At 35.8% G+C, this 25166-nt stretch overlaps 1 protein-coding gene across 3 annotated transcripts; it reads left to right on the forward strand.

Annotated features, from left to right (window-relative positions):
- Nucleotides 1-349: 349 nt before the first annotated feature.
- On the forward strand, nucleotides 350-14896 carry LOC110805208 (uncharacterized). 3 transcript variants are annotated; one of them, XR_008927775.1, is made up of 10 exons: nucleotides 350-3268; nucleotides 3351-3452; nucleotides 3787-3939; nucleotides 5843-6006; nucleotides 6203-6350; nucleotides 10820-10942; nucleotides 11026-11113; nucleotides 13507-13697; nucleotides 13839-13888; nucleotides 14434-14896. XR_008927775.1 is itself a non-coding variant. In XM_056836740.1 (9 exons), exons 1-8 carry the CDS (start codon nucleotides 824-826, stop codon nucleotides 13671-13673), a joined length of 3390 nt encoding a protein of 1129 aa, XP_056692718.1. In that variant the 5' UTR covers nucleotides 350-823; the 3' UTR covers nucleotides 13674-13697; nucleotides 14434-14896. The 3 variants fall into 3 exon arrangements, 1 of the variants encoding a protein (XP_056692718.1); XR_008927774.1 differs by having other exon boundaries at nucleotides 13507-13888; XM_056836740.1 differs by lacking the exon at nucleotides 13839-13888.
- Nucleotides 14897-25166: the final 10270 nt, after the last annotated feature.

The raw sequence follows: 25166 nt of genomic DNA on the forward strand, positions 1-25166 counted from the left end.
CCAAAAACGAATATTCTTTACCCAAATTGTCCATCCCTATGTTGCTTGCTTGCATTTACACTATTTTCAAACTTTCTAAAAATTGAACCAATTCGTTATGGACCAAATTCATTCCCAACAACAGAACAAAAAAACCAATTAACTCCAACTCAGCCAAATTAGAGTGGCAACTGATGACGCAAATTCCCACGCGCCATTCTCACCAATCATGAATCAGCTTATTATGACGCGCTAAAAGGCGAGTGAACGAGATTCAAAAAGTACCTAAAAGGTTCCAGTAAACCAGGTAGTGACACGTGTGTCCCTGCCTGGCATAAAAGCATCGCATCTTCTCACACCTTCATTCATCTCACATCAAAATTAATTTAAAAAATTTTTAAAAAATTAAAAAACAATAAAAAATAAAATAAAAACCACCATAAGCGACGAGCGAACGATGCGAGAGGAAGCTATGGCGGTACTCTCTCTCTCCTCCAATTATCACCTTTATCATCACCACCACCATTTTCCTTCATCATCAAAACCTTCAACTTTCTCTGTCCTCTCAAATGCTTTTTTAAATTGAGACGAAAGATTTTCAGTTTCAATTTTGTTTGGTGTTGATGATAGAATTATTGACGATGATGACGACAATAATTTAATTCTCTCAAAAATCTTCGTACTTTTTAGGGTTTGCACAATCCGAATTTCCGCTTCTCAGGTATTTTGATTTCGGAATTTTCTGTTTAATTTACGCTTTTAACTTTGTATTTTGAGATTATCGTGGAAATTAGAGTAATTTTGGTTGTTTAGTTGAGTTCAATGGTGAAAGTTTTGGAATTGGATGAATCTAATGTGTAATAAAGGGGATGAATGTTTGGAGGAAGAAGAGTCATTATTGTTTATTGAATGTAATCAGTTGCTAAGTCAAGCTCTTCTTATTGGAATGGATAGTAATAGTATCATTACTAGTAATAATAATAATAATAATAATATGGGGAATTTAGGGAATGATGAAATGGTGTCACCTAGGGTGAAGTTTCTGTGTAGTTTTGGGGGGAGTATATTGCCCCGGCCTCAGGACGGGAAGCTTAGGTATGTAGGGGGAGAGACAAGGATTGTGAGTGTGCCACGTGATATAGGGTACGAGGAATTGATGGGTAGAATGCGGGAGCTGTATGAGTCAACTGCGATTTTAAAGTATCAGCAGCCAGAGGAGGACCTTGATGCACTTGTTTCGGTTGTTAATGATGATGATGTTACTAATATGATGGAGGAGTATGATAAGTTAGGGTCAGGGGATGGGTTTACAAGGCTTAGGATTTTCTTGTTTTCTCATCCGGAGCAGGATGTGTCAATGCATTATATGGATGGAGGAGGGGATGAAAGGGATACCGAGAGACGGTATGTGGATGCTTTGAATAGCCTTTGTGAGTCCCCCGACTATACGAGGCAACAACAACAACAACAACAGCTTAATGATTCCCCAATTATGACTCCTGTTGATGAGTTGCATATTGCTGATCAGCTGTTTAATTCGTTGAATCTTGAGGGAAGTGTGCATAATCAGAGGAACTTTGATATGGGTATGGCACAATATAATTTAAGGCAGCTTGCTATTCCTACTATGGGATCAGGGCAACATTTAGGTCCTACTGCACAACGGTATACTGAGGAAGCTCAAGCTCCATGGAGTCCGGCATTTTATTCCCCAAGATGCGCTGGGCCTCATGATACACGCACGTTCACTGAATATCCATCTTCACCGTCATCAGCTCGTTATCGTATGCCTTTTCAAGAAATGCCTGATAAATGTGTGGATAGGATGCCAGATGATGCTACTACTCTTCAACAAGTAAATAGTCAAATCCCATTTGACCCTCAACAACAATACTCTGACAATGTTGCCTGGGTTCCCACTGGTGGAATGCCGCCTATGGACAGGGCTGGGTTTCCTGGCAACATACTTAATGGACATAGTGTTCTGGATAGACCAAGCGTATGTGAGCAATGCAAGATGACTTTTCAAAGGAATCCAACTTCTTCTGACTATCACTGGAAGGCTGAAGGCCAGTGTCACGTGGAACAGTCAACTGTTGCAAATGGGTTCCCTCATGTTGGAAATCAGTGTGTTGAATGCCTTCCGAATAGGGAACCTGTTATGTTGAACACGGATCCAAAATTGCAGCATAGCATTCCTGGAGTTGGAAGGATGAGTGAACATTACAACTTAGATGGTTCTGGTGCAAGTATAGCTATGAGACCCAGCAACTTACCAGAGGGGCACCTAGTGCCAAAACCTTATGTCCCCCTTGAAGATCCCCGCTACATCCGAGCTGGTGCTGAATTGGGAGGTGAGGTTTTCCACAACCAAGCTGTTGCTGCTGGCTCACAAGTTCATGTTCCGTTAGAGGATCGAGGTGTTCATGCTGCAAACTTGCCCTATTCTTATGGTACAGATATTCCTCACCAAGTAATAAACAGCCACCCGTCTGCACAGACAACGTGGAGGAATGTTCCTACCCCGGTGCACGTATCTCCAGTGTATGACCCATCTAATCTTCAGCTGAGAAATGGTATTCCTAGTCCAGTAGTTCCTAGGGCAAATGTGGAAGCTAGTCCCAGATTCTTCGTTGGAGTTGATCAAAGTCCTTGGGGTGAGTCTTCCAGGAGTAGGTTAGGAGTCGAAGGATTAGCTACACCAGAAAGTCCTTACGGCCATTTTTCAAAATTGAGTGCGGGTTCTCCTCTTCAGGAAGTTCATCCGACATTTCCTCAAGATCCTTCAAGAAATACACCTAATATGGGTAATATTCCAAGGCCTACTGAGCTAACTATAATGAATGAGAATATGCTGTCTTCTGGTGCCAGAGATCACACTTCAGTACAAAGAGAAGATGCTGGTAATGCCGGCGTCCCGTCAGATGAAAGAAGTAACCATCATGAATTAAATGAAACTATTCCCTTGAGAAAAGCCGAGCTCCTAGATGTAGACGGTTTCATCTGTACTGAACAAAACAATAATGCAGAGAAGCATTCCACCGTGACATCACTTAATGCTATGAAGTTAAATGACACAAAGCCTGCTGAAGAAATTAAATGTGGTATTGAACTTGGAGAAACTAATACTTGTCTACCAACAGAAAAGGCAGACTTGAGTTTCTTGCCTGAATTGGTGGCGTCTGCCAAGAAAGCTAAACTGGAAAGTGTTGAAAGGGTTAAAGCCAGAGCTAAAGAAGATGGTTGTAATACTGCGAGAGTTGCTAACATTGATGAAACAGCATCACCGGTCAGTGTGACTTGTTTTTGTTTAGATTTCATCAATGTGAGTTTTCTTTTTTCACTTGAGGAATTCATGAGTTGTGTAACAGGATGTTGATGGTAATTCTGAGGGTGGATCTGATGAAAACATTGATACCTCTAAGATTGAGCACACAAAGGCTGAAGATGAAGCTCTTGCTCAAGGACTTCAGGTTCTTTCTTTTTCAGTCTCTTCTCTTGTTAGTCTGTTTTTGCAATTTCTCTTTTGTATATAGAAATCTTCAAGCATCAGTCCTGCCAGCCAATGGGTCTTTGCCTTTGTCATTTTACACTGTAAAAGCCACTTTTTTTGAGAGCCTTGACCGAGATAAGGATTTTGGCTGGTTACACGCATACATCTGTTCATATTAAACATGATGCTACTTCCTAGCATTCATTATACTGAAAAGTCATTCCCTGGGATACCTTTTTCCTTTTGCTGTTGTAATTACTGATTGTGGGGTTCCTCTCATTACTAGCACTAAACTCTTCCAACTTGTTATTCAGATAATATACAATGCTGATCTGGAAGAGATTCGCATGCTTGGCTCTGGTACATATGGTGCTGTTTTCCATGGGAAGTGGAAGGGTTCTGATGTAGCAATAAAAAGAATTAAAGCCAGTTGCTTTGCTGGACGGCCGTCTGAAAGAGAGCGCCTTGTATGTTATCCCTATTTTACATTTTCCTTCCTATCAGTATTGTTTGATTGTAAAATGCTGTGGTGATATATTAATAACTTCTGTCCACCTTCTCCATCACAACTTGGGATGTCCATTTGGGAAAAACAATAATGAATGAAGCAAATCAATGAGTCTGGAACCTCAGACCCTCAGTTCAGCCGTTCATGGTTATGCTTGATAGTACTACTACTGAGAATTCAGACCGTCCTTTTATAGGCAAATTAGTTAAATTTCGGTTTAAACTTAGCAACTTGGAATTAACATTGAAAATTGAGAAGAAACTGCTGTTACGGAGTAGTATAATATTTACCTGTTTTTTTCAAGTCTATAAATTTATAAATTTATAAATTTTAAACCTTCATTTAAGTATGACTGTGGCAGTTATTTTCTTTGTTACTACAATTAGTCTATTACTTATAATTTGAGTTTTACTTTGTTCGTTTAAATCCTATTTACTCTTTAGAGGAACACTGCAGAATTATAGATTAAGAGATTTGGATTTTGAGATGGATACTATAAGCATCTCAAACTTGAGATGGACTATAAATTTTGTTTGTAAATAATAATGAGATGAAATTGTATATTGAGTTGCCAAAATTCCGTCTCAAATATTTTTGAGACGACTTGTACAGTGATGTCCTATTCCCGTCTCAAATCCGTATCTAACCAAAATCTGAGGGAGCCCTCCACTGCACCTCAACCATGACGGATTTGGACTAATTAGAGACGAGATACCCCATTTCTATGGAGTGGTTATTTTGTAGTGGAAATAGTAACATTTTTACTTGGGCATTCTATTATTTGTTCCAACTTTCATTTCTGTTAACCATTATATCTAACTTTATTAGATTGGTGCATGTCTTTGTTTTTTTCCTTTTGCCCTAAAAAGGTAAGAAAAAGATGATGCTTACTGGCGTTTTTTTCTGTGGAACTTTCAAAAACATCCTTCTTTTTATTTAGACTCAGTAAGGGTAAGGTTGTACACATTCGAATTTCCTTTAAACCCTACAGTCCTACACGTTATTGGGCAAATATCAAGTTATTATCGAACTTTGTTCCTCCTCCTCCCTGCCTCCGGCTTCCTTGGTCACATGTCTTGTCAAAATGTCTTTTTATAAAATCACATTAAGGCAATATTATCTTCCGTCTCCTAAAAGTTACTTATATGGATTATTCCGAGTCATACTTTGGCCATTATTTCTTCCTTACGAAGTTATGTAAAAGATTTATAGAACTATTTTGTGAGATTATTTTTGCAAAACACACCTTAATGAACTTTTTGAATGTTATTCTTTTTAACAAGTCAATGTACAAAGATGATAGACTTTGGCATCATAAATTAAAATGACCCTCTTTTTCCTTTATTTAAGGGCGTGGGTGAGAGAGTATCCTCTTTTTCCATATTTAATGTGACTCCTGCGGATCTCTTTGTAGGTATGCTTGATTATTTAGGCTTCATTGTTTCAGCGGAAAAAAAATCTAACGAAAAATGATTTTCCATGGAAAACAATTTCAACCGAAAATGATTTTCCATGGAAAACAATTTTCTAAGGAAAATACAATTGTAAAATAGTTTTCCTTCTTGTGTGTTCCTTACAAGAAAAGTTAGTGAGAAAAAGGAAATGGAAGGAGAGGATAGATGGTAGAAGAGAAAAAGAAATGTAAGGGAGTAGACAGGAAAATGTGGATTTCCACCCTTGAAAAATTGTTTTCCATCCCTTAATAAAACAAAGGAAAATAATTTTCCGAGAAAGTGTTTCCGTAAAAAAAAGCAGCAGAGCCTTAGTTTGCTTCTGCACATTTTGGCTTAATTTTCATGTTTACCGTTCTTAGAATTTTGCTATCTGAGAAACTGATGACGTATTTAATGGTTTTATTATAGATCGCAGACTTTTGGAAGGAGGCTTTCTTATTGAGTTCATTGCATCATCCAAATGTAGTTTCCTTTTACGGTATAGTACGTGATGGTCCTGATGGGACTTTAGCAACTGTCACCGAATTCATGATTAATGGATCATTGAAACAGTACTTGCGAAAGAAGGACAGGTAATGAACTACTGATAACTAATTACATCTGATTTAACAGTGGTATTTTGAGCTTGTTGTTTTGTAGTGTGTATGACTATAGGCTGTACTTTGACAAATTTTGCACTCTATCTTTTGGATGGGGAACGAGATAACTGATTATTTGCTTTGAGTATTTCTGAAGTACTTAATAAAAAAATTTCTTCTTTCTGAACAGAACAATTGATCGCCGTAAAAGACTCATCATAGCTATGGATGCAGCATTTGGAATGGAGTATTTGCATGGAAAGAACATAGTGCATTTTGATTTGAAATGTGAAAATCTTCTGGTCAACATGAGGGATCCTCATCGACCAGTCTGTAAGGTATGTGCTTCTTGTGTATCTTGGTGAATTGTGCTCTTGTAACAAGGTTTCCAGAGAGAGAGAGAGAGAGAGAGAGAGAGAGATAGAGAGAGAGCGCTACTAACTCTTTCTTTATCTATACGGCGGTGCTTTTGTAGCTGTGTTTGTTTTGATGCCTCCAATAGTCAAAGCAACTAAGAATTTCGTTATACTAAGCTTTCTATTTATTGCTTGTCCCTTAGTTTCTCTTTGGGTTCTTTCTTATCTGGAGATTTTGTATGAAGTATCTTATCATCTGCTAGTACTTAGATAGAGAAAAAAGGAAGATATCTTTTGTTGTTAAAACAACTATACGTAGAGGCTGAAGACTTTTTGGGAAATCAGTGCATCTTCTAGTATTGGGATGATGGGATATATCTGAACTTTTGAGGGCCTAATGTACCAGCAGGGGCGAAGACAAAATATAGGAGGAGGACAATATATATATTATTGCTCATGGTTACAACTTACAAGAAGAGTTTATTTAAATAGCACTCCATATCTATCATTTAATTTTCCATATCTGTTTTAGTCATTTACTTTTCAGAGATAAAAATCAATTACTTTATTTGAAAGTAAGCGTCTTAAAATAATTTAAGTACGTAGAAAGTCAGAGCCATTTACTGACAGGTAAAGTAATAGGAAAATTTCCTTTCAAGTAAAAGTGTAATGGGAAATATAGGATTTATGCATTATTAATTGATTTCAAACCAACAACTTAGGACCTATTTGGTAGAGAGGAATTGGAAGGAGAAGAAAAGAACTGAACTGAATGCTTCTGAACTGAACTGAACAGAACTGAACAGAGTATTACTGAAATAAACAATAGATAATAAATACGAGTAATAAATAATAAATATTGATAATTAGTAATCTATAGTTAATTACAAAATAATAATAAAAAATGTTAATTAATAACTAAATAATTAATAATTAATAACTAAAGAATAATTAATAACTAAATAACTATGTAATAAATAATAATAATCTATAATTAATTATTAAATAATTATAATAAATGATAAATATTAATAATAATTGATAATTAATAATTAATAACTAAATAATTAATAACTAAATAATTAATAATTAGTAATCCGTAACTAATTACTAAAAATAATAACAAATGACAAATAATAAATTATGGTAATTAATAATAAATAATTAGTTATATATAATAATAATAATAAGATAAACATAAATAATAAGAAATATAATAATATAAATAATAATAATAATAATAATAATAGTAAATAGTATTAATAATAAATAAATAAATAAATAAATAATAATAATAATTAAAAATAATAATAATAATAATAATAATAATAAAAAAAAAATAAAAAAATCATATTATTATTATTATGTTAAATTGAATTGAATCAAACTGAAATTAAGTGAATGCTCCTGAACTAAACTGAAGTGAATGCTCCTGAACTGAACTGCGAATAAGTCCTGAAACTGAAATTAAGCCAGAAATTAAGCCAAAAAGAACAGGGCCTAAATTATCATTTCCCATGTTTGTTTTCATAAAGTATATAGTATTTGATAGGAAAACAAAGGAAGTGGAAGGAAAGCTCCTTCCTAAATTTCACTCTCCTTTCCTCCCGAAGTTGAATGAATTTGGAAGGTAAAAGAAAATTGAAAGATGTCAAACTGAATTTCTTTTCTTTTCTTTCCTTTCACTTCCTTCCCTCAAACCACACAATGGAAAATAAAAGTATATTTTATTCCTCTTCCTTTCAGTTCCTTTCTCTTTAAAGCATTAGTAGCTTAGCATGCATCAAGGGACATTGTTGCTTAAGAGCTGGAATTTTTATTATTTTATTTTTATAATGGGGTCAGGATTTAATACAAAGGGGTTGTTCAGTTGACGCAAACGGGGAAGTTGAAGTTCGTGGAAATTTGTAAGTTGGGTAGTTGTTTGGTTGACATAAAAAGTAAAAATTGGGGAAGTTGGAATTCATAAGAATTTGGGCTTCCTACAAAACATGGGTAGTATATTACGAAGCCCCCCGATCAATCAAAATTCATAGGAGGTTCTAATTCCCATGTTGTCAACTAAACAACTTGAGGTAGTGTTTGGATAAATGGATTTGATTTCAAATGCATCATTTCAATTATTTCATTTCAAATACTGACATTGAATTCCAAATCATTTGTTTGGGAAAAACAAGAATTACAAATCCATCATTTGAAATTCTCTATGTTGTTTGGGAAGAAATTGAAACTTTTAATTTCAAAATATTCTCAGCAACTAATAATTAGGAAATGATAACCAAATTGTACATAATCAACAAGGAATCAGAATGAAGTTTTAGATCTTCTGAAATATGATGCATTTATTGAAGATGCTACAAAATAAATTTTCCAATCTCAAAAAAAAGAAAATTTTAAAAACAAAATCAAAATCAAAACCGAGATTCATATATCATCATTCATCATCTTCTTCTTCACTCTTTGGTACTCCCAATTTCTCACCCACCATTTTCATTTTCCCTCTTTATTCTCATATTTTCTCTCTTCAAACAAGAACATAAATGTCATTGTTAATTGTTATCTTCAATTCCTCTGCTCTTTGTTCTCACATCATCTCTCTTTATTCCAAAATCAAATTAATTAATGGCGGTGGCTCCTCTTCAAGCTCGAATTAATGACGGACTATGTCTTTTCAAGCTCTAATTAGCCATGGTCATTGCTTTCTTTGTCGTCTTTTTCGGTAGGTGAGTGTATTGGAGAAGAAGATGCAGATGAGGAGCTATGGAGGAACAAGCTGAATAGGAGAGTGAAATTAAGAGAAAGTGATCTATGGAGGAAAGAGAAATTGAGGAGAGAGAATTTGAAGACTTTGTTCAGCTGTTGACCTGTTGTGGTCGTAGAATCGTAGATAGAGAAATAAGGGCCTGAGCAAATTGGAATTTGAAATAACAGGCATTTTAAAATAATTTCAAATTCTTGTTTTGGGTTGCGTTTTACTTAGGGTATGGAATTGAGTCAAATCCAATTCCAAATGATTTGTAGTCCCAAACAGCTGAATTGGGCCAATTCCATCATTTCAAATGAAATGCCCGTATCCAAAGAGGCCATAAGGAAATTCTTAGAAATTTAACAAGGGAAGTAACTTCCCTTGAAGTACAACTTCCCATGGGAATTAAATTCTCATGTCAACCACACAAGCCCAAAGAAGGCCATGCTGGGCCTCATGCCCAAGCTTACAACCGTACATCTAAAATCGAATCCAACAAGAGATGCTGATCATTTAAATTATTCTGGCGTTTTTTTTTTAATAATATGTTTGCAAAATTGTATTGTAATTAATTCCTGTTAACAAAAGGTCAATAATTTCATATGATATGATTGTGAGTATCCCAGAAGCTTTCATTACACTATCTCATGCTGGTTAGGAGTGAGGTTGCTTGGCTTCCACAAACCTTAACGGTGGCGTGGTTCTCACTGGGTGTCATGGGTCACAGCTACTTAAACAGTGTCTAAGCCTATATCGCTCGTATTTTTCCCCTGCCTTTTTCTGTAGGTGGCTGGATCCCTAAAAAGGCATGGTGCTTAATCTTGGTAGCATGCCAGTGTGAGCTTAGTTTAGTAGGCAGGGAGGTGACATCCATATCGTGGAATTTTGTGTATGTTACCTTATCATGATAGTCATGGCGTTATGTGGTTGTAAACTGAGAGTCCCATCGTCAAAATTTAAGCAAGATATTTCCCCAAGTACATTGTATAACTTGTGATACAGAAAGTCAGGTTAAGATTTTCAAATACTTTCCACTGGATAAATAAAATCAGGAATGTCATTTAAAGAAAAATGTTTGTGAATCAAGACATTTATATCACAGTGAGTGCATACTGCTCATCATGTTCGGCTTCTGCATCCAAAAAGAATTCTATTGGATTTAAATGTGCAAGAGAAAATTAGCTACCTTTTCATATATCTGATGTTTGAGATGAAGATGTACTGGATTTGCTTAGGTGACGTCCCTCGGTGTTTGTTATGTTGCTTTAGGAAGCACAAGAACAGGTTAAATTTGGTCATCAAACTGCTTAACTGAACTGTGGGTGAGTGCTCTCTTTAGTAGGGGTTACAGGATATATCAAAAAAAAAAATAGTAGGGGTTATAGGAAGTTTCAGAATAGGGCCTTGCATGAAGATCAGCGAGAAAGAGTTTTTTACTTTTTCTGCACAAAGCAAGCTAAATCTGTTAAATTATGCAGTGAAAGGTGGTGAACTTGTCATAGAAATTACTTGTTTGGCTTTTCTGGTGCTAATCATTACTTTATGTCATTTCAAGTAATCAGGAAATTGGAAATTGGCAAGGCATTATAAAAGAAAAAAAGAAAAGAAGAAATGGTCGAGGCTGTGTTGCACTAATTGTCTCTATTTTATCAAGATAGGTAGAGACCGTAGAGTAACATCTAACCTGTTTCCCATGTCCTTTTAGATTGGTGATCTGGGATTGTCAAAGGTGAAGCAGCATACATTGGTGTCAGGTGGTGTTCGTGGAACTTTACCCTGGATGGCCCCTGAGCTGCTTAGTGGAAAGAGTAACATGGTGACAGAGAAGGTGACTGTTATAATCTTGGAATTGTTCCCTTCTTATTCCTCTCCTCAATATTAACCTTTTAACCTTTCATTTATGTGATGTAGATTGATGTTTATTCATTTGGGATCGTAATGTGGGAGTTGCTCACAGGGGAAGAACCTTATTCAGATATGCATTGCGCTTCAATAATTGGTACGTAACTTTTGTAGAAGCTTTATGTGCTTCACAAGTATAATTGTTAATTTTCTACCTTCTTTTCAATTATGTAAGTTTGAGTGGCAAGAAGATTGATGCTTTTTGTACAAAGATACCTTTGCACATAATTTATAACACTGTTTGCGTCTTGACTTCTCGAGTATGGAACACGTAGGCTACACATCACATATGTCCAATATGATGCAATGCCTCTGATTAAAATCTAACTGATTTAGTAACCCATGAGAATGGTGACACAAAGCTTGTAAAGGCTGCAAGTAAGACTATTACTGGATATAAATCTGGATCTTCGTTCATAACCATATCAATTTTTCTGTGTCAGATGAGTCATATCCACTACGGTGAAAAGCTGACTCTCTTCTGCTGGTTGTTTGGTTAGATTAAAGTTCCTTTTCAGATATAGGATCGAGGAAAGATATCTTATTCTTTATTATTTTGAAAGTCCCTTTTCAGAATGTAGGACTGAAAAAAGATATCTTAATTCTTTGAAAGGCAACTGAACTTCAGAAGTTTAGTTTAACTGTTTTTCTATGGATCCATTGAAGTATGCTGAAGTGCTATACGTGCCAACAGGCCCAACATACAGTTGTTTCTTTTGTCCTTGCAGCTTTGTGTTTCATAGTCTATAGTGAAATTAACACCCGCTTTGGAAGAAGAATCAAATTCCTATTAGAAGTAGAGTGCTCTTGTATTATGCAATCCTGTCACGACTAATGACCTAAGGTAGTGTTTGGAAACTTGGATTTCATTTGAAATCTGGAAATTGAAATCCAAATCAAATGTCTGGAGAATATTGTTATTTTAGTTCCCAAATTTCAATTACACCAACGTGTTTTGGAAGAAAGTGGAATTTCAATTCCATGATTACATTATTAACGATACACTACTTGTATATTCCCAAATAACAAGCCCACAAAAGTTAAATTCACCAATCTGGCATAATTAACAAAATTGAAGGTGGTCAACAATGGAGCATGAAAAGAAATAAGCAACCACATTAGATCTGAAAAAGATAGGAAAGAAATTAATTCCAAACCATAAACTTTTATTTGGAGAAAAACATACTTCGACAAATCTAATAGCCTTGTCAGCTTATTTGATTACGATTTGCGGTAACCCTTTACGGTGGCGGAATGGTGGCTACCTACGAAAGGAAGGAACGATGACAACCTCCGGCTGCAACAACGACAACAATGTGGAAATGTTTGACGGTGCTTGAGTGGTAGAAAAGGCTCTAGGAAGAGGGAGAAGTTAGATATTAGAATTTGGAAATGACAGGATTTGGGTGTAATTTGAAATTCTTAATTATGAGCAGTGTTTTAAGGTAGGTGGATTTGAATCAAACCCAATTCCAAAATTCTTCAATTTGCCAAACACCTAATTTGCTCCATTTCCATCATTTCAAATGATTTCATTGTTCCCAAACAGGCCATAAGGTTCTTCTGCAAATTGCTTGTAGAATTTGTTATCTCCCTCTTTAACAGTGTGTTCCGTTAACATTTTCGAATAAGTGAGTTCACCAGCTTGAGAGCTTCTTCTTCAATATGTGAGGATTCAGAAGTAGTATAGTGGCCACAGCCCCCTCTCTGTATTTTTCCTTTCTATCAGATTCTCTAATAGCCGCCCAGTAACATAGTACATGAACATATTATATTGATCTTTATTTTATATCTCTAATTTCTGATATGGAGGTAAGAGGAGGGATAGGGAGGACATACTTTCCCTTGTTTTGTTGATAACTAGGATGGTTGGGGAAGAGGAAGATAAGGAATTGGTGAAAGGATTATTATCCTTCCATTTCTTATAAACCAAATTCTTCCAGACCTGGAAAGGAATTGCACCTTTTTTTTTCCTTTTGTTTTTTAATCAGGAGAATAATGTTTCACCTTCTTCCTCTTTGCCATTCGCCATTCGCCAGTCCCTTCTTCTTTCTCTAAATTTTGTTATCCAGAGTTCCAGACACAGTATAACAACCTTAATTAATGGTTCAAAATCCCTTGGTATTCTTTTCATCTCCGTAGAGCACGGTCAACAGCAGTAGCAGCATAAGAAGCTTCATCTGTCGTGCTGGCAAGAATAAAAAACAAAAAAACAACATGCCTGAGCAACTGGATTTTTCATCACCAGGCTCGGGGAGCTCTGTACACCTTGGGCCATCTTTATGCATTGTCACTGTATAAAGTATACGCGTTCCTTGCCTTGATGTACATAGACTTTGGTTTGATTTGACTGGGAATATCAGTAGAATTGATTTACACGATAGAAATATGGGATTTGGTATTTCCTTGCAACATTTTGTTGGAAATTTGAGTTTAAACTTCTTATTATAGCCAATGCTGTAGTTGTTGAAAGTTGCATGTTGCTTGTAGGTGGTATAGTGAACAGTACATTGCGTCCTCAAATCCCTACGTGGTGCGATCCTGAATGGAAGTCTTTAATGGAAAGCTGTTGGGCACCTGACCCGGCCAATAGGCCATCATTTACAGAGATTTCTCAGAAGCTAAGGAGTATGGCTGCAGCAATGAATGTCAAATGATAGAACAGCCCACAAACTTTGCAGGTTTGATGTTTACTAGCTGGCCTCTGATCTCTCAAGTTATGGAAAGCTATGCTGCATTCTGCTTCACACTCTACTATGAAGTATAAAGGTTTTAGCATCTCATCATATATAATTCTTTTGCGTGTTACTATGCACACTTAGCTGGCATTCAGAAAGATCAGGAAGTTGGGAGTGCCATCCCAAAACAGAACGTAAGTTTTTCCCTGTGTGCAAAATACACCTACATTGTTAATTTAATATTAAGTGTTAGACTTACACTCTAAGGTATAGTTAGAAATTAAGAGGAAGGGAAATGTGGAGAATGGAGGGGGTGGTGGGGTGACATTGCTTCTACGACCTTGTTGTCTTCACCTGATCTGGTATTATTTTTCTAGTTTCTGGTCTAGTCTGATCTGGTTTGGTCCGATCTGAATGTTTTCTGTGAGTGTTTATTCTGGTATGCTCTAGTCTGATCTGATCTGGTCTAATTTATCTAGTTTGATTTAATAAGCAATAAGAATAAGATGAAGAGAACAAAGTCGTAGACGAAATGTGTCCCTGTGATTCTCTTGGGAGGATTTGGTTTGTTAAAAGGGGAATGAAAATGTGTCCCTGTAATTCTCTTCCCAACCCCTTTCTCTATTTCCATATTTAAACTAGGGGAATTGGATTGCGCACTCACCCCTCATCAAAAACACAAACGATTGTTTATGCACGCTTTGGGGATTAATTGTTGAAATATTTCCCCTTTGTGCAGAATGTCATGTGTACTAAAATTGGTGGTGAACTGGTGATGCCACTGAGAGAAAGGGTTGTTTGATTTCTAAGATGAAGCTGTAAATTCCACTGTATATAAGCCAAATATTATAGCATGATCCTTGGAAGGAACAAACGATACAATATCTTGCTAGAACTCGACAGAGATGTGGTCAAGTTCTTTTGGTTTAATCTTGTAGACTAGGAATAAATTATGTAATACACATTCAATCATGTATGCAGTTGTAATGAAGTACATATGATTCTTACTTCAACAGCTCTTCGTAGTTCATACTACTGATACATTGATGTCATGCAGTGATGATGTTATTGTCTGAGTTAGATGACTGAGAAGAGCTCTGAGCTGAATAATTACATATTGTGGCATAATTTTTGCTTTCAATATACTTTGTGAAACCTCGAGATTGAAATTTTGTTCGATGCCTTTACGGTTTTGATTTCTATCTTTCGTATTCTTCTCATTTTCTTGCCTAGATAATGAGTTACGGGTAACAAAAATTCGTTGAAATTACAGTCTCTACAGATTCTAAGTTGATTGTATAGAGGATGCCTACGCAACTAGCTTTCGTATATTTTTCTTTTTTAAAAGTAAATAAAATCCAACTTATGGAAATGTGACGGTTAATTTCCTAGATACGAATCATAACAAGTTAATTCACATGTAGTACGGATTACTTGTGAATGTCTTCAAAGTACAAGTTAATTCATACGGAGTATTTGTACGATCTTATTCATGTGTAGCTCATTTAAATCATGTGTAGCTCATAAATCGTATGGCAACATCACTAACATCAATTATACGACAAAACACAAATGATGTGTCCTATCTATAATATACACCGAGGTCACAAGTCATGCACTATTGAAAACAAGACTGACAAAACACAAAAGATGGGGTGTGTATCACATGCCGTACCCTTCTATGACAGGACACAAGAGCCTTATCTATAATACTCCATCCGTCCCGGAATACTCGACCCGGTTTGATCGGCACAGAGTTTAAGGGACTTGAATTGACTTATTTAATTTAATAGGTAGTGATTGATAGTGGGGTATTATTTTAATATAGTTAGTGGGAGGTGGGTTAAGAGGTGGGGTCGGGGGAGAGTAAGGTTGAATTTTTAATTATTTTTTGTATGGTGTAGGGGGTAGGTGGGTTAATAGGGGTAGAGTGAGAAATAATATAATATTGTTAGAATGTTTCCATTTTTAGAAACAGGTCAAAAGGGACGGCCCGATAAGGAAAACAGGTCAAGTATTCCGGGACAGAGGGAGTATACACTTAGGTCACAAGTCATGCACTATCGAAAACAAGACTTGATCTAGTGGTAAAGGTATGACCTCGTAACTTAAAATTAGTAGGGTCACCTTAAAGACGAGGGACCCTTTACTTCCAACGTGCATGACTGTAAGAGTAGGGCTGCAAATGAGCCGAGTAATAACCTTATCGAGCTAAGCTTGTTAGGAAATATTGTTGTTCGAGCAAGCTCGAGCTTGAACGAGCTTTTATTTTGTTTTGTTCGAGCCAGACTCGATAAAATACTGGCTCGAGCTCGGCTTGAGCTTGCTCGTTTGTATTTCGAGCTCGTGCTCAAATCGAACGAGGTTTAGTAAATGATGGAAAACCTATCCAATTCAAGGGTACTTATAGTGTTCATAAAGATTGACAAAATCTCAAGAAGTAGGTAATTTGGAAGTCCAGTAAAATTCTTGATGATTGTCGTGATTGAGAAGACTAAAAGAGGAAGAAGGCAATATGTATATACTCCCTCCGTCCCTTAATACTCGCACCGGTTTGACCGGTGCGGAGTTTAAGACATTTGAATTGACTTATTAATTTAATGGGTGTTAGTTGATAATGGGGTATTTTTGTTAATATAGTTAGTGGGATATGTGTAAGGGGTGGGGAGTGGTGAGTGGGGGGTGTGGATTTTTAAATGATTTTTTGTAAGGAGTAGGGGTGTAGGTGGGGTGGTAAGTAAGTGTGAGAAATAATATAATATTGGTAAAGATTTCCATTTATAGAAGCGGTGCAAGTATTAAGGTACGGCCCGAAAAGAAAAGCGGTGCAAGTATTAAGGGACGGCACGAAAAGGAAAGCGGTGCGAGTATTAAGGGACGGAGGGAGTATGATTTAGGGATTTTGATTGACTTAATTGACAAAATTCAAGCAAATATACATTGACTATTGAGATTCTAGATATATAATTCCTAAAATTTGTTCATTATTTACCATATTAAATTTAGACTTTTCCATTATACTAAATAATATATGTTCTATATTTAAATTTGTATCATTCTATTAAAATAGTTTACGAGCTACTAACCAGTTTTAACCGGCTACTAACGAGTTAGAAACGAGTTGTTCGTGAACATTTACGAGTTGAACGGGATGTTGTTCGAGTAAAGCTCGTTTAACAAACGAGCCTTAAATATTTGCTCGAGCTCATTCGATTTCTTAACGAACGAGCTTTGACCGAGTTTATTCGCGAGTTGTTCGCCAACGTCCTACCTCATTTGCAGCCCTACCTAAGAGCCTTAGGGCATAAAGTAAGAAAAATTTACATTGAAATGAATCCAACAAGATTAAATAATATTTTGCCTGATACGAGAGTTTCTAAATTACCAACTGCTAAGCGGAGGAATTCATATACATGTACCACATGATCGACATATAAAAAGTGTATCGATCTATACCGTGATACACGACATACACCAATGTACTCTTCTTCGTTTTCTCTCGAGATTATGGTGAAATTTTCTATGGCCCCCATAACATTTATCTAGGATAGTTTTCTTTCAAGATTGTCGCTGTGACACACTGTTTACCGACTACTTGTATATACAAAGTGCATGTATCAAAGTAACATCAATATTGAAAAATAATTTCTAGGAACTTATTAGGATGGAATTGAAGAAGAGGAAAACGCCATAATGGCGGGTGCAAGGGCTAAGTTATAATGGAGCGGTTAAGGTGAATGTCAATCCAAATCAAAATTAAAATCAAAATCAAAGTATGATTGATGGTCCCAGATTCCCTGTTGCAGGTGAACACTTTGATTCAATTTGTATATTGTTGTTTTCTTGTTTAAACTCCGGTTGACTTTTTCTCATTTTGCATGATTCCAATTTCTACGTTTTATTTTTGTGTATTTAAATATATATAAAAAAAGTCGTCCTCTATAAATCCATGGTTTATAAATTAATTGATGATTAACCTAATACTTGGACCTTCTTTCTTTTATTCAACCTATTTTTTAGTCAATTTAATTCCATGCCCTATTTCTTAAGGACTTTACGTGTTGTGTCTAACTGTCTAAGTGTCTTCAACAATAACCTCTTGAATTAATAACAGTTTTGAGTATGTTTGTATTAACCTCTTCCTAAATATTTTGATGGAATTTCATTGACCTGATCTATTAATATCCTTCTACCTGTTTTGTTTCAAAGACGAACTTATTTTATTTTTATTTTTAAAGGAGCAATTTTTCCGATATGAAACACTTATTTGAAATTGTTGAGTGCACATAGATAGAATGTGTTTTAATAGATGTACTCCCACACACACACCCCGCGTATAATTAGGCATTATTAGATACTACTACTCCGTAACATATATTATGCATTCCTCTAGCTAGTCGATGCATATACATATATACTTGTTGATCGAGCTAGTAGTACAATGATGAATTACGTACCTCATATATTTGAACTAAATAAGTTCAAAAATTAGAATTTACTTCATTAACTTTTGATGAAGAACAAAATACCTAATTAAAGGCTATTCATGACATCTAGAAGCTAATTAAAAACCTATAATATTATGAAAAATGAGCAGTTAGTCATATAACTTGAGATAGTTATGAAGAGATTAGGTCATCATGATAATAAGTGTGTTCTTAATTAATGGCCAGGATTAATATGGATTTTAGTTAGTGTATTTATTGAGCACTTATAGCATCTGTGTCAACTTCCGTGATGAAAAGATAGAGCTTTTGACTTGAATAATAGTATCATCTTATCACTACACCGAATTAAGTCAATGCTATAACCTTAATTAATTTCGTGATTATTCTTAAGTTCGGGATATTTGATTAATTGGTATGAGATCATACATATAACACAGTAGCTTATCACCGATGAGAAAGAAGGATTAATGTATGCTTTAACATCGAAATGTTTTCCTGGTTTATGTATAACTAACAACAATTTAACTTACACGCGTAATAGTGTAATACCCTAATAGTTGTCTACTGATTAAAAAAAAATGCTAATAGTTTGAAAATATACGATTAATCTAAGTTATCCAATGCGGAGTAACGTTTTACATGTCAATGTCCTTTTATTACACTCCATAAGAAGTTTGAAAACACACGCTAGAGCTGTCAAAACGGTTACTCAAGTCGGGTCTGGTCATCTCGGGTCTCGGGTCATGATCCAACCGGATTACTTTGTCACTCGGGTTCAGGCCGGGTTCGGTCAGGTTGATATTTTGTCGGGTCATGTTGGGTTATTTTTTCATTCCGGGTATAGGTCGGGTTCAGGTGGGGTTTTATTTCGGCCGGGTGCAATTTCGGGTTCGGGTCTTAATTATTGAGTCGGGTTTGAGTCGGGCTTGTAGCAGTTAATTTCGGGTTCAGGTCAAGTTTGGATCAAACAATTATCGGATCGGTTGAATATTCAGGTCGGGTTCAATCTCGGACACGGGTTAGGACCAGGTCCGATAGTTATCAAGTCTAGCAAGTTTTTAATTAACCTTTAATTATTTTTTCTTATATTATAAAAATTAATTATTCTTTTTTTTTTCAAATTTGAGTTTTTCTAAACCAAGTCATCGTGTCTTTTTGTATATTCAATACATATATAAAGTTTATTCTCTACAAAATGTGATAACTAGTCATGTTAAAGTTAAACCGCGTACTTCTACAAAAATAGTTTTTTCTTTGCAAAAAATATTAGAATGGACGAGCTTTTATTACTCATAATCATGCAAGTATTTAAGAATTTTAAATTAGGAAATTTTGTGTTTTACCACCTAAAAAAAAAATCCAAATTTGTGTTTTACCACCTAAAATTCTAAAACTTTAATTTTACCACCTAAAAAAATAAATAAAAGTTCATTTTACCGCCTTTTAACGGCAAAGTTAACGAAAACGTTCGTGGAGCCCACAAATTAAGCTTCTCTTTAACCAAATTATGTGATTATCTTTTTTTTACTCATTCTCTTTCAATTTTTTCACCTTCTTATTTACTATTCTTAAATTCTCACCACCCATTTTTGCACTTCAAATCTCCAAATTAATCAAATTACAAACTTATAGTATTATACAACATGCTTAAACATTGTGGAATTTTATAGGGTTATGCTATACTAGCCGTTGAAGTGGGTTCAATAACGATTTCGTTAACTTTACTATTAAAAGGTGGTAAAACGAATATTTTTAATTTTTTTAGGTGGTAAAATGAAAGTTTGAGATTTTTAGGTGGTAAAACACAAATTTGAATTTTTTGTTGGTGTTAAATCGCAAAAAACCCTTTAAATTATTTATGAATATAGAAATTTAGTAAGGGTATACAAGTTATTTTATTTGAACATCAAATTACTAAAATAATTTATGTACAATGTAACTAAAAATTGTAGGATCAAAACAAGGCATCTTGTTTTTACTTTTAACCAAACTAAAGGTTATAATGAATTACCAAAAAATAACTCAAAAGCATTGTAGGAACAAAATAAGTTATATTTAGCGCTTGTTTATTTAAATAATAATATTAAACTTAGTTATATTTAGCGTTTGTTTATTTAAATAATAATATTAAACTTAGGTTAAATTTGGTTTAACACTTTTTACTTGTTTCTATAATAGGTAATTATAAAAATAATATTAACTTGATTTAAGTTACTATTTAGTTAGGTCAATGACAAGTCGAGTTGTCAATAGGTCGGGTAAAATCAGGTAACAGTTTGTCACGGGTCGGGTCAATAACATGTTTCATCGGGTTATAGTCGTTTCGGGTTGACATCGGATCAGGTTTGAATCGAGTTCGGGTCATTTTCCGGTCGCATCAGTTCTGTTATCGGTTGTATTCCGGTCGGCTGTCGGGTTCGGGTCCAGTTCATGCAATAATGGGTCGAAATTAATCGTCGGTTTTAACGGGTTGGATACGATCATGTTAGAGGTTTCCTGTTTTAACAACAATTCGGGTCTTAGGTCGGGTCCGGATCCTTACGAATACAGGTCGGTTCAGTCCGATTTCTCGAGTCGGATCAGTTTTTTTACAGCTCTAGCTCAAAGGTAGCCAATAAAAAGTACAATACACAAATAAAAAGTTTCCATTATTTAGAAGCAAATGGAGCAAATAAGAAATGAAGGGCTTAAGCAGCTAAAAAGAAGGTTTCAAAAGTTTTTTTTGTGTGTGTTTTTTCAGGTTATTTATAAAGCGAATGGAGTAAAGAAGACTGCAACCCTAGATTCATAAATAGAAAAATCACTCAAAAACATGAACCTATAAGTTGCACTATTATGAGCATACCTAATGAACACTCAATCAAAAGTGTTAGGGCCAACAATGATTTCTTATATTCCGGAATTCAACTTTAGATAAACAACCCCCACACTTTCAAAATACTCATGTTAGTGAAGGAAATAATGCCCTTGGTCCAAGTATGCATTCTATGTTAAGTCTAATAAGTGCGGTTCAGTATTAATTAACAAGTTAATAATTCAGTGAGATCAAGTGAGCTGAATGCCTAGCTAGAGGCCGCTTCAGTTCAAGTGGAATTAATGATATTAATCCACAGCTTACTCTTGACTGAACCCGTAGGGTCACACAAATAGTACGTAAACGGATCAAGTATTTAATGGCATTAAATACTCTATCTATGGATATTCGGAATCGACGGATCTTGGTTTCAGTGGGAGCTGAGATCGTCACAAGCAAGAAATGAATACTCCGGAAACGATGATATTGCCGGAAACGGAAATATGGATCGTATCGGAAATATAAATATTATCCAAGTCGTAGATGTTGCCGGAAACGGAAACATGGTACGTATCGGAAAATATTATCGGAAATGGAAATATTGCCGGAATCGGAAATATTGCCGGAAACGGAAATATTGTCAGAATCGGAAATATTATCGGAATCGGAAAATAATTCCGGAAACGGAAATATTAAATATTTGTTCGAAACGGAAATTGATTCCGGAATCGGAAATATTAAATATTGTTCGTATCGGAAATGAATTCCGGAACCGGGAATTTAATCGGAAGCGTATCGTACGAATAAGCATCGGACGAGGCCTGCCGGACGAGGGCCCAGCACGAAGCCAGGCCATCGCCCAGCAAGCCAAGCGCGCCACACGAACAACCAAGGCCACGCCAGGCCCAGCGCAAGGCCAGGCCCAGCAGGCCATGGCAGCGCGCGCAGCGCGCGCAGCGATGGGCTGCGAGCTGTGCTGCTGCTCGCGTGGGCTTGCGGCTCGCGTGGGCCGAGCGGCCGTGTGGGCTGTGCGCGGGCATGGCCTGCACGCTCGTGGGTCATGCTCGTGTAGAGTTTGTGTTCACATACGAAACCTAAATTGTGTAGGATTTGTTTGATGATTAAATTCCTAATCCTAAAAGGATAAAATTAATTAATTAGAGTCCTACTAGGATTCTAGTTTAACTAATTAGTATCCTAATAAGATTCCAGTTCCTTTTTCATACCTCTATAAATAAGGGCCTAGGGTCATTATTTGTAGGAACGATTGAAGTATTCAAAGGGTAAGTTTTTGAAATAAAAATCAGCCATACACTTGCAAACACATAGCCGAAATTCCTAAGCACCTTAAGGGCGATTCTAGTTGGTCTAACTTGAGGCGGATCCGGACGTACTGTGGACTATCTACGGAGGGACGACATTTGGAGTCCTAAAGACTTGTTCTTGTTCGGTTCGGGCGCAGCTAGGGAAGGCACGCTACAACATGTATGCATCAATTCTATGCTAAATGATTATGTGAATATAATATGCTTTCCTGGCTTTATGGTTTTTCCGCATGATTTATGAATTGTCATATGTATTATAACCTAACAGTGGTATCACGAGCCTCTTATTATTTTCATAATCTAAATTGCATAAACATGGTTAAATATTACAAACTTGCAAGAATTAAAAGGGGTGATTAATTTTCGTAATTGTTAATTAATTGCAAATTGCGTTTATTTAATTATACGTACGCAGTTTTTCGGCAGTTTCTTCGTTACTCATCCAAATCGAGTGATTTTTGTGTCAATTCCGCATGTAAAAGGCATTCTAAAATTTTGACAAAAAAAGTATTTTTCGAATGCAAAATTTCGTAAATTTAAGATGTTAAATTAAATATTTGCGATTCTTGTTGATAAATCTTGAATTTTTGATTGACCTACTGTATATGTTTAACAAGTTTGAATGCCTAGCCTTGTTAATTATGCAATCTAATTTGTAATTATGATTAATTTGTTGAAAATTGGAATAATTTAGAATTAATTTTATTTTCATAATTAGTTATAATTTAATTAGATGCCTATGATTAAAAACCACCATAAAAATTGTAAATTTATGTTAAATTTTAAATTTTTTATGACCTAGACTTGAATCCATGTTAATCGGAAATCAATAAATTAATAAATTTTCGATTTTTCGCCCTAAAATTATGAAATTAATATGATTTATTAATTGGTCATTAATTTTGAAAATAAATTTTTTAATTTTTATGAGATTCGCTCATATAACTTGCACGCACAAAGCAATGGACGCTACGTGTTACCCTTAAGGGGTGTTGTATAGTGCGGGCATGCGACGACGAGCAAGGGAGCTCGTCGCCCATGCGGTACGAATGCAGCGAGCAAGGGCATGGTGCACGAGCACAAGGCAGCAGCCCTGCCTTGTGTCGTGGGCTGTGAGCAATGGGCGCATGGGCAAGGGCGAGAGCAAGGCACGAGCAGTCGCGTGTGGGCAGCAAGCGAGCTGCGCCACAGCGCGCACTGCCTCGCGCAAGTGTGCGGAGCCTCGCGTGCAGCGAGCGCAAGCTCGCGTGCGACGAGCGCTGCGCCCAGCGATGGTGAGTAGTGAACGCGTGCGACGAGCGCTGCGCCCAGCGATGGTGAGCAGCGTGCACGTGCGACGAGCGCTGCGCCCAGCGATGGTGAGCAGCGAGCTTGTTGCGACGAGCGCTGGCGCGCGCCTTGCGATGGGGAGCAGCAGCGATGCGACGCAGCGCATGGGCTACGCGCACATGGCCAGCAATGGCTATGTGCGTGTGGCCCATGGGCGTGCATTGCGTGAGTTTGTTGCGTTGCGATTAGATCGTTTTGAAATTTTAATTTGAAATTTTCAGTTTACATAATTTTAATTAATTTTAAAATTAATAATTTAAATTATTTTCTTGGATTTTAATTTTGAATATTGTAATTATAATAAATTTTAATTTATTCTAATTATTTTACTAAAATTAAAATCATGAATTAATTTAAATACGACTGAAATTAAATTAAATTTTTTGGATTCAATTATAAGTTTATATGAGCTTTAAATTTTAATTAAATTTGTATGTTTCCGGTTAGACTAGAAATACATTTTTATGTTTAAAATTAGTAAAGCATATGAATTTATTGGTTTAAGTGGGAGCTCTTTTTAGTCATATACTCTTGATTAGGTCTACAAATCCTTAAGGTTAAAACAACTTGATTAGAATTAATAAGGACTGAATAATTGGTAGATTATTGGTGCCCTTGATTAATTGCTGCAAATGTTTATGTGATGCATAATGTGTTTTACTAACCAGCTATGTGGGCCATTCATGTTAATGAATGGGTGAATGGTATATATTGTATATGTACTGTTTTGCAGGTTATGAAGTGACTAGTATGGCCCAAATAGGATAGAAAATATGGTCTGCGTACCATTAATTTGAATGTAATTGGTCTAAAGTACCAAAGTTGTTTTTCAATTCAAATATGGTCTGCGTACCATCAAATAGTTGTAATTAGTTTTAATTATAGCTTATCCTATTTGAAGAAAATGGTGCCTCCCACGGAGATTTTCAAGACGGACTTTGAAGTTAAAGCTTCAAGATGAAGTCGGGCCATACTAGATCACATTTATCTTATGCATGTTTTAAGTTATTTATTGCTTTAAATATGTCTTAAATATGCATGAGATTACGGCTTGATTATGTTGCATTATTAAGGATTTTAGTTCACTTAAAATCTAACCAACATAGTACGAGCCTTAAGTTTCAAACTTAAAAATTGAGTTAAAAGGTGCCATGCCAAAATATACACTTGCTTGGATATCCTTTACATCAATCTAGTAATAGTTTTCGTTCAGCGAGGTGTTACTTATTGGTCCTAAAGGGGCAAGGTACACAAATAATTGTGAGTACATGTTAGTTTTGGTGAAACTCAACGATATAAGTAAGGAGTCCTTTTATGTCGTGGCAAAATCGATAGGTTTACCTAATAAGTTCTTAGACGTACCTATCAACCAAGAATAGTTTCTAGACTATTAGCAAACGGTTTTTGCTTACCTAAAATGTTTTAGGATTGAGTCGACAAACTGTGCTTAATTCTTCAATGATTTTAGGGTCTTGGAATCATTTTATTCACACCTGCCGGAACAATAAATTCGAATAAAATGCTAATAACTTGTTTAAATTGCATGATTGCTTTTCAAGTTATTACTCATGATAAA

This window comes from Spinacia oleracea, chromosome 2 (genome assembly GCF_020520425.1).
Source record: "Spinacia oleracea cultivar Varoflay chromosome 2, BTI_SOV_V1, whole genome shotgun sequence".
Lineage (NCBI taxonomy): Eukaryota > Viridiplantae > Streptophyta > Magnoliopsida > Caryophyllales > Amaranthaceae > Spinacia > Spinacia oleracea.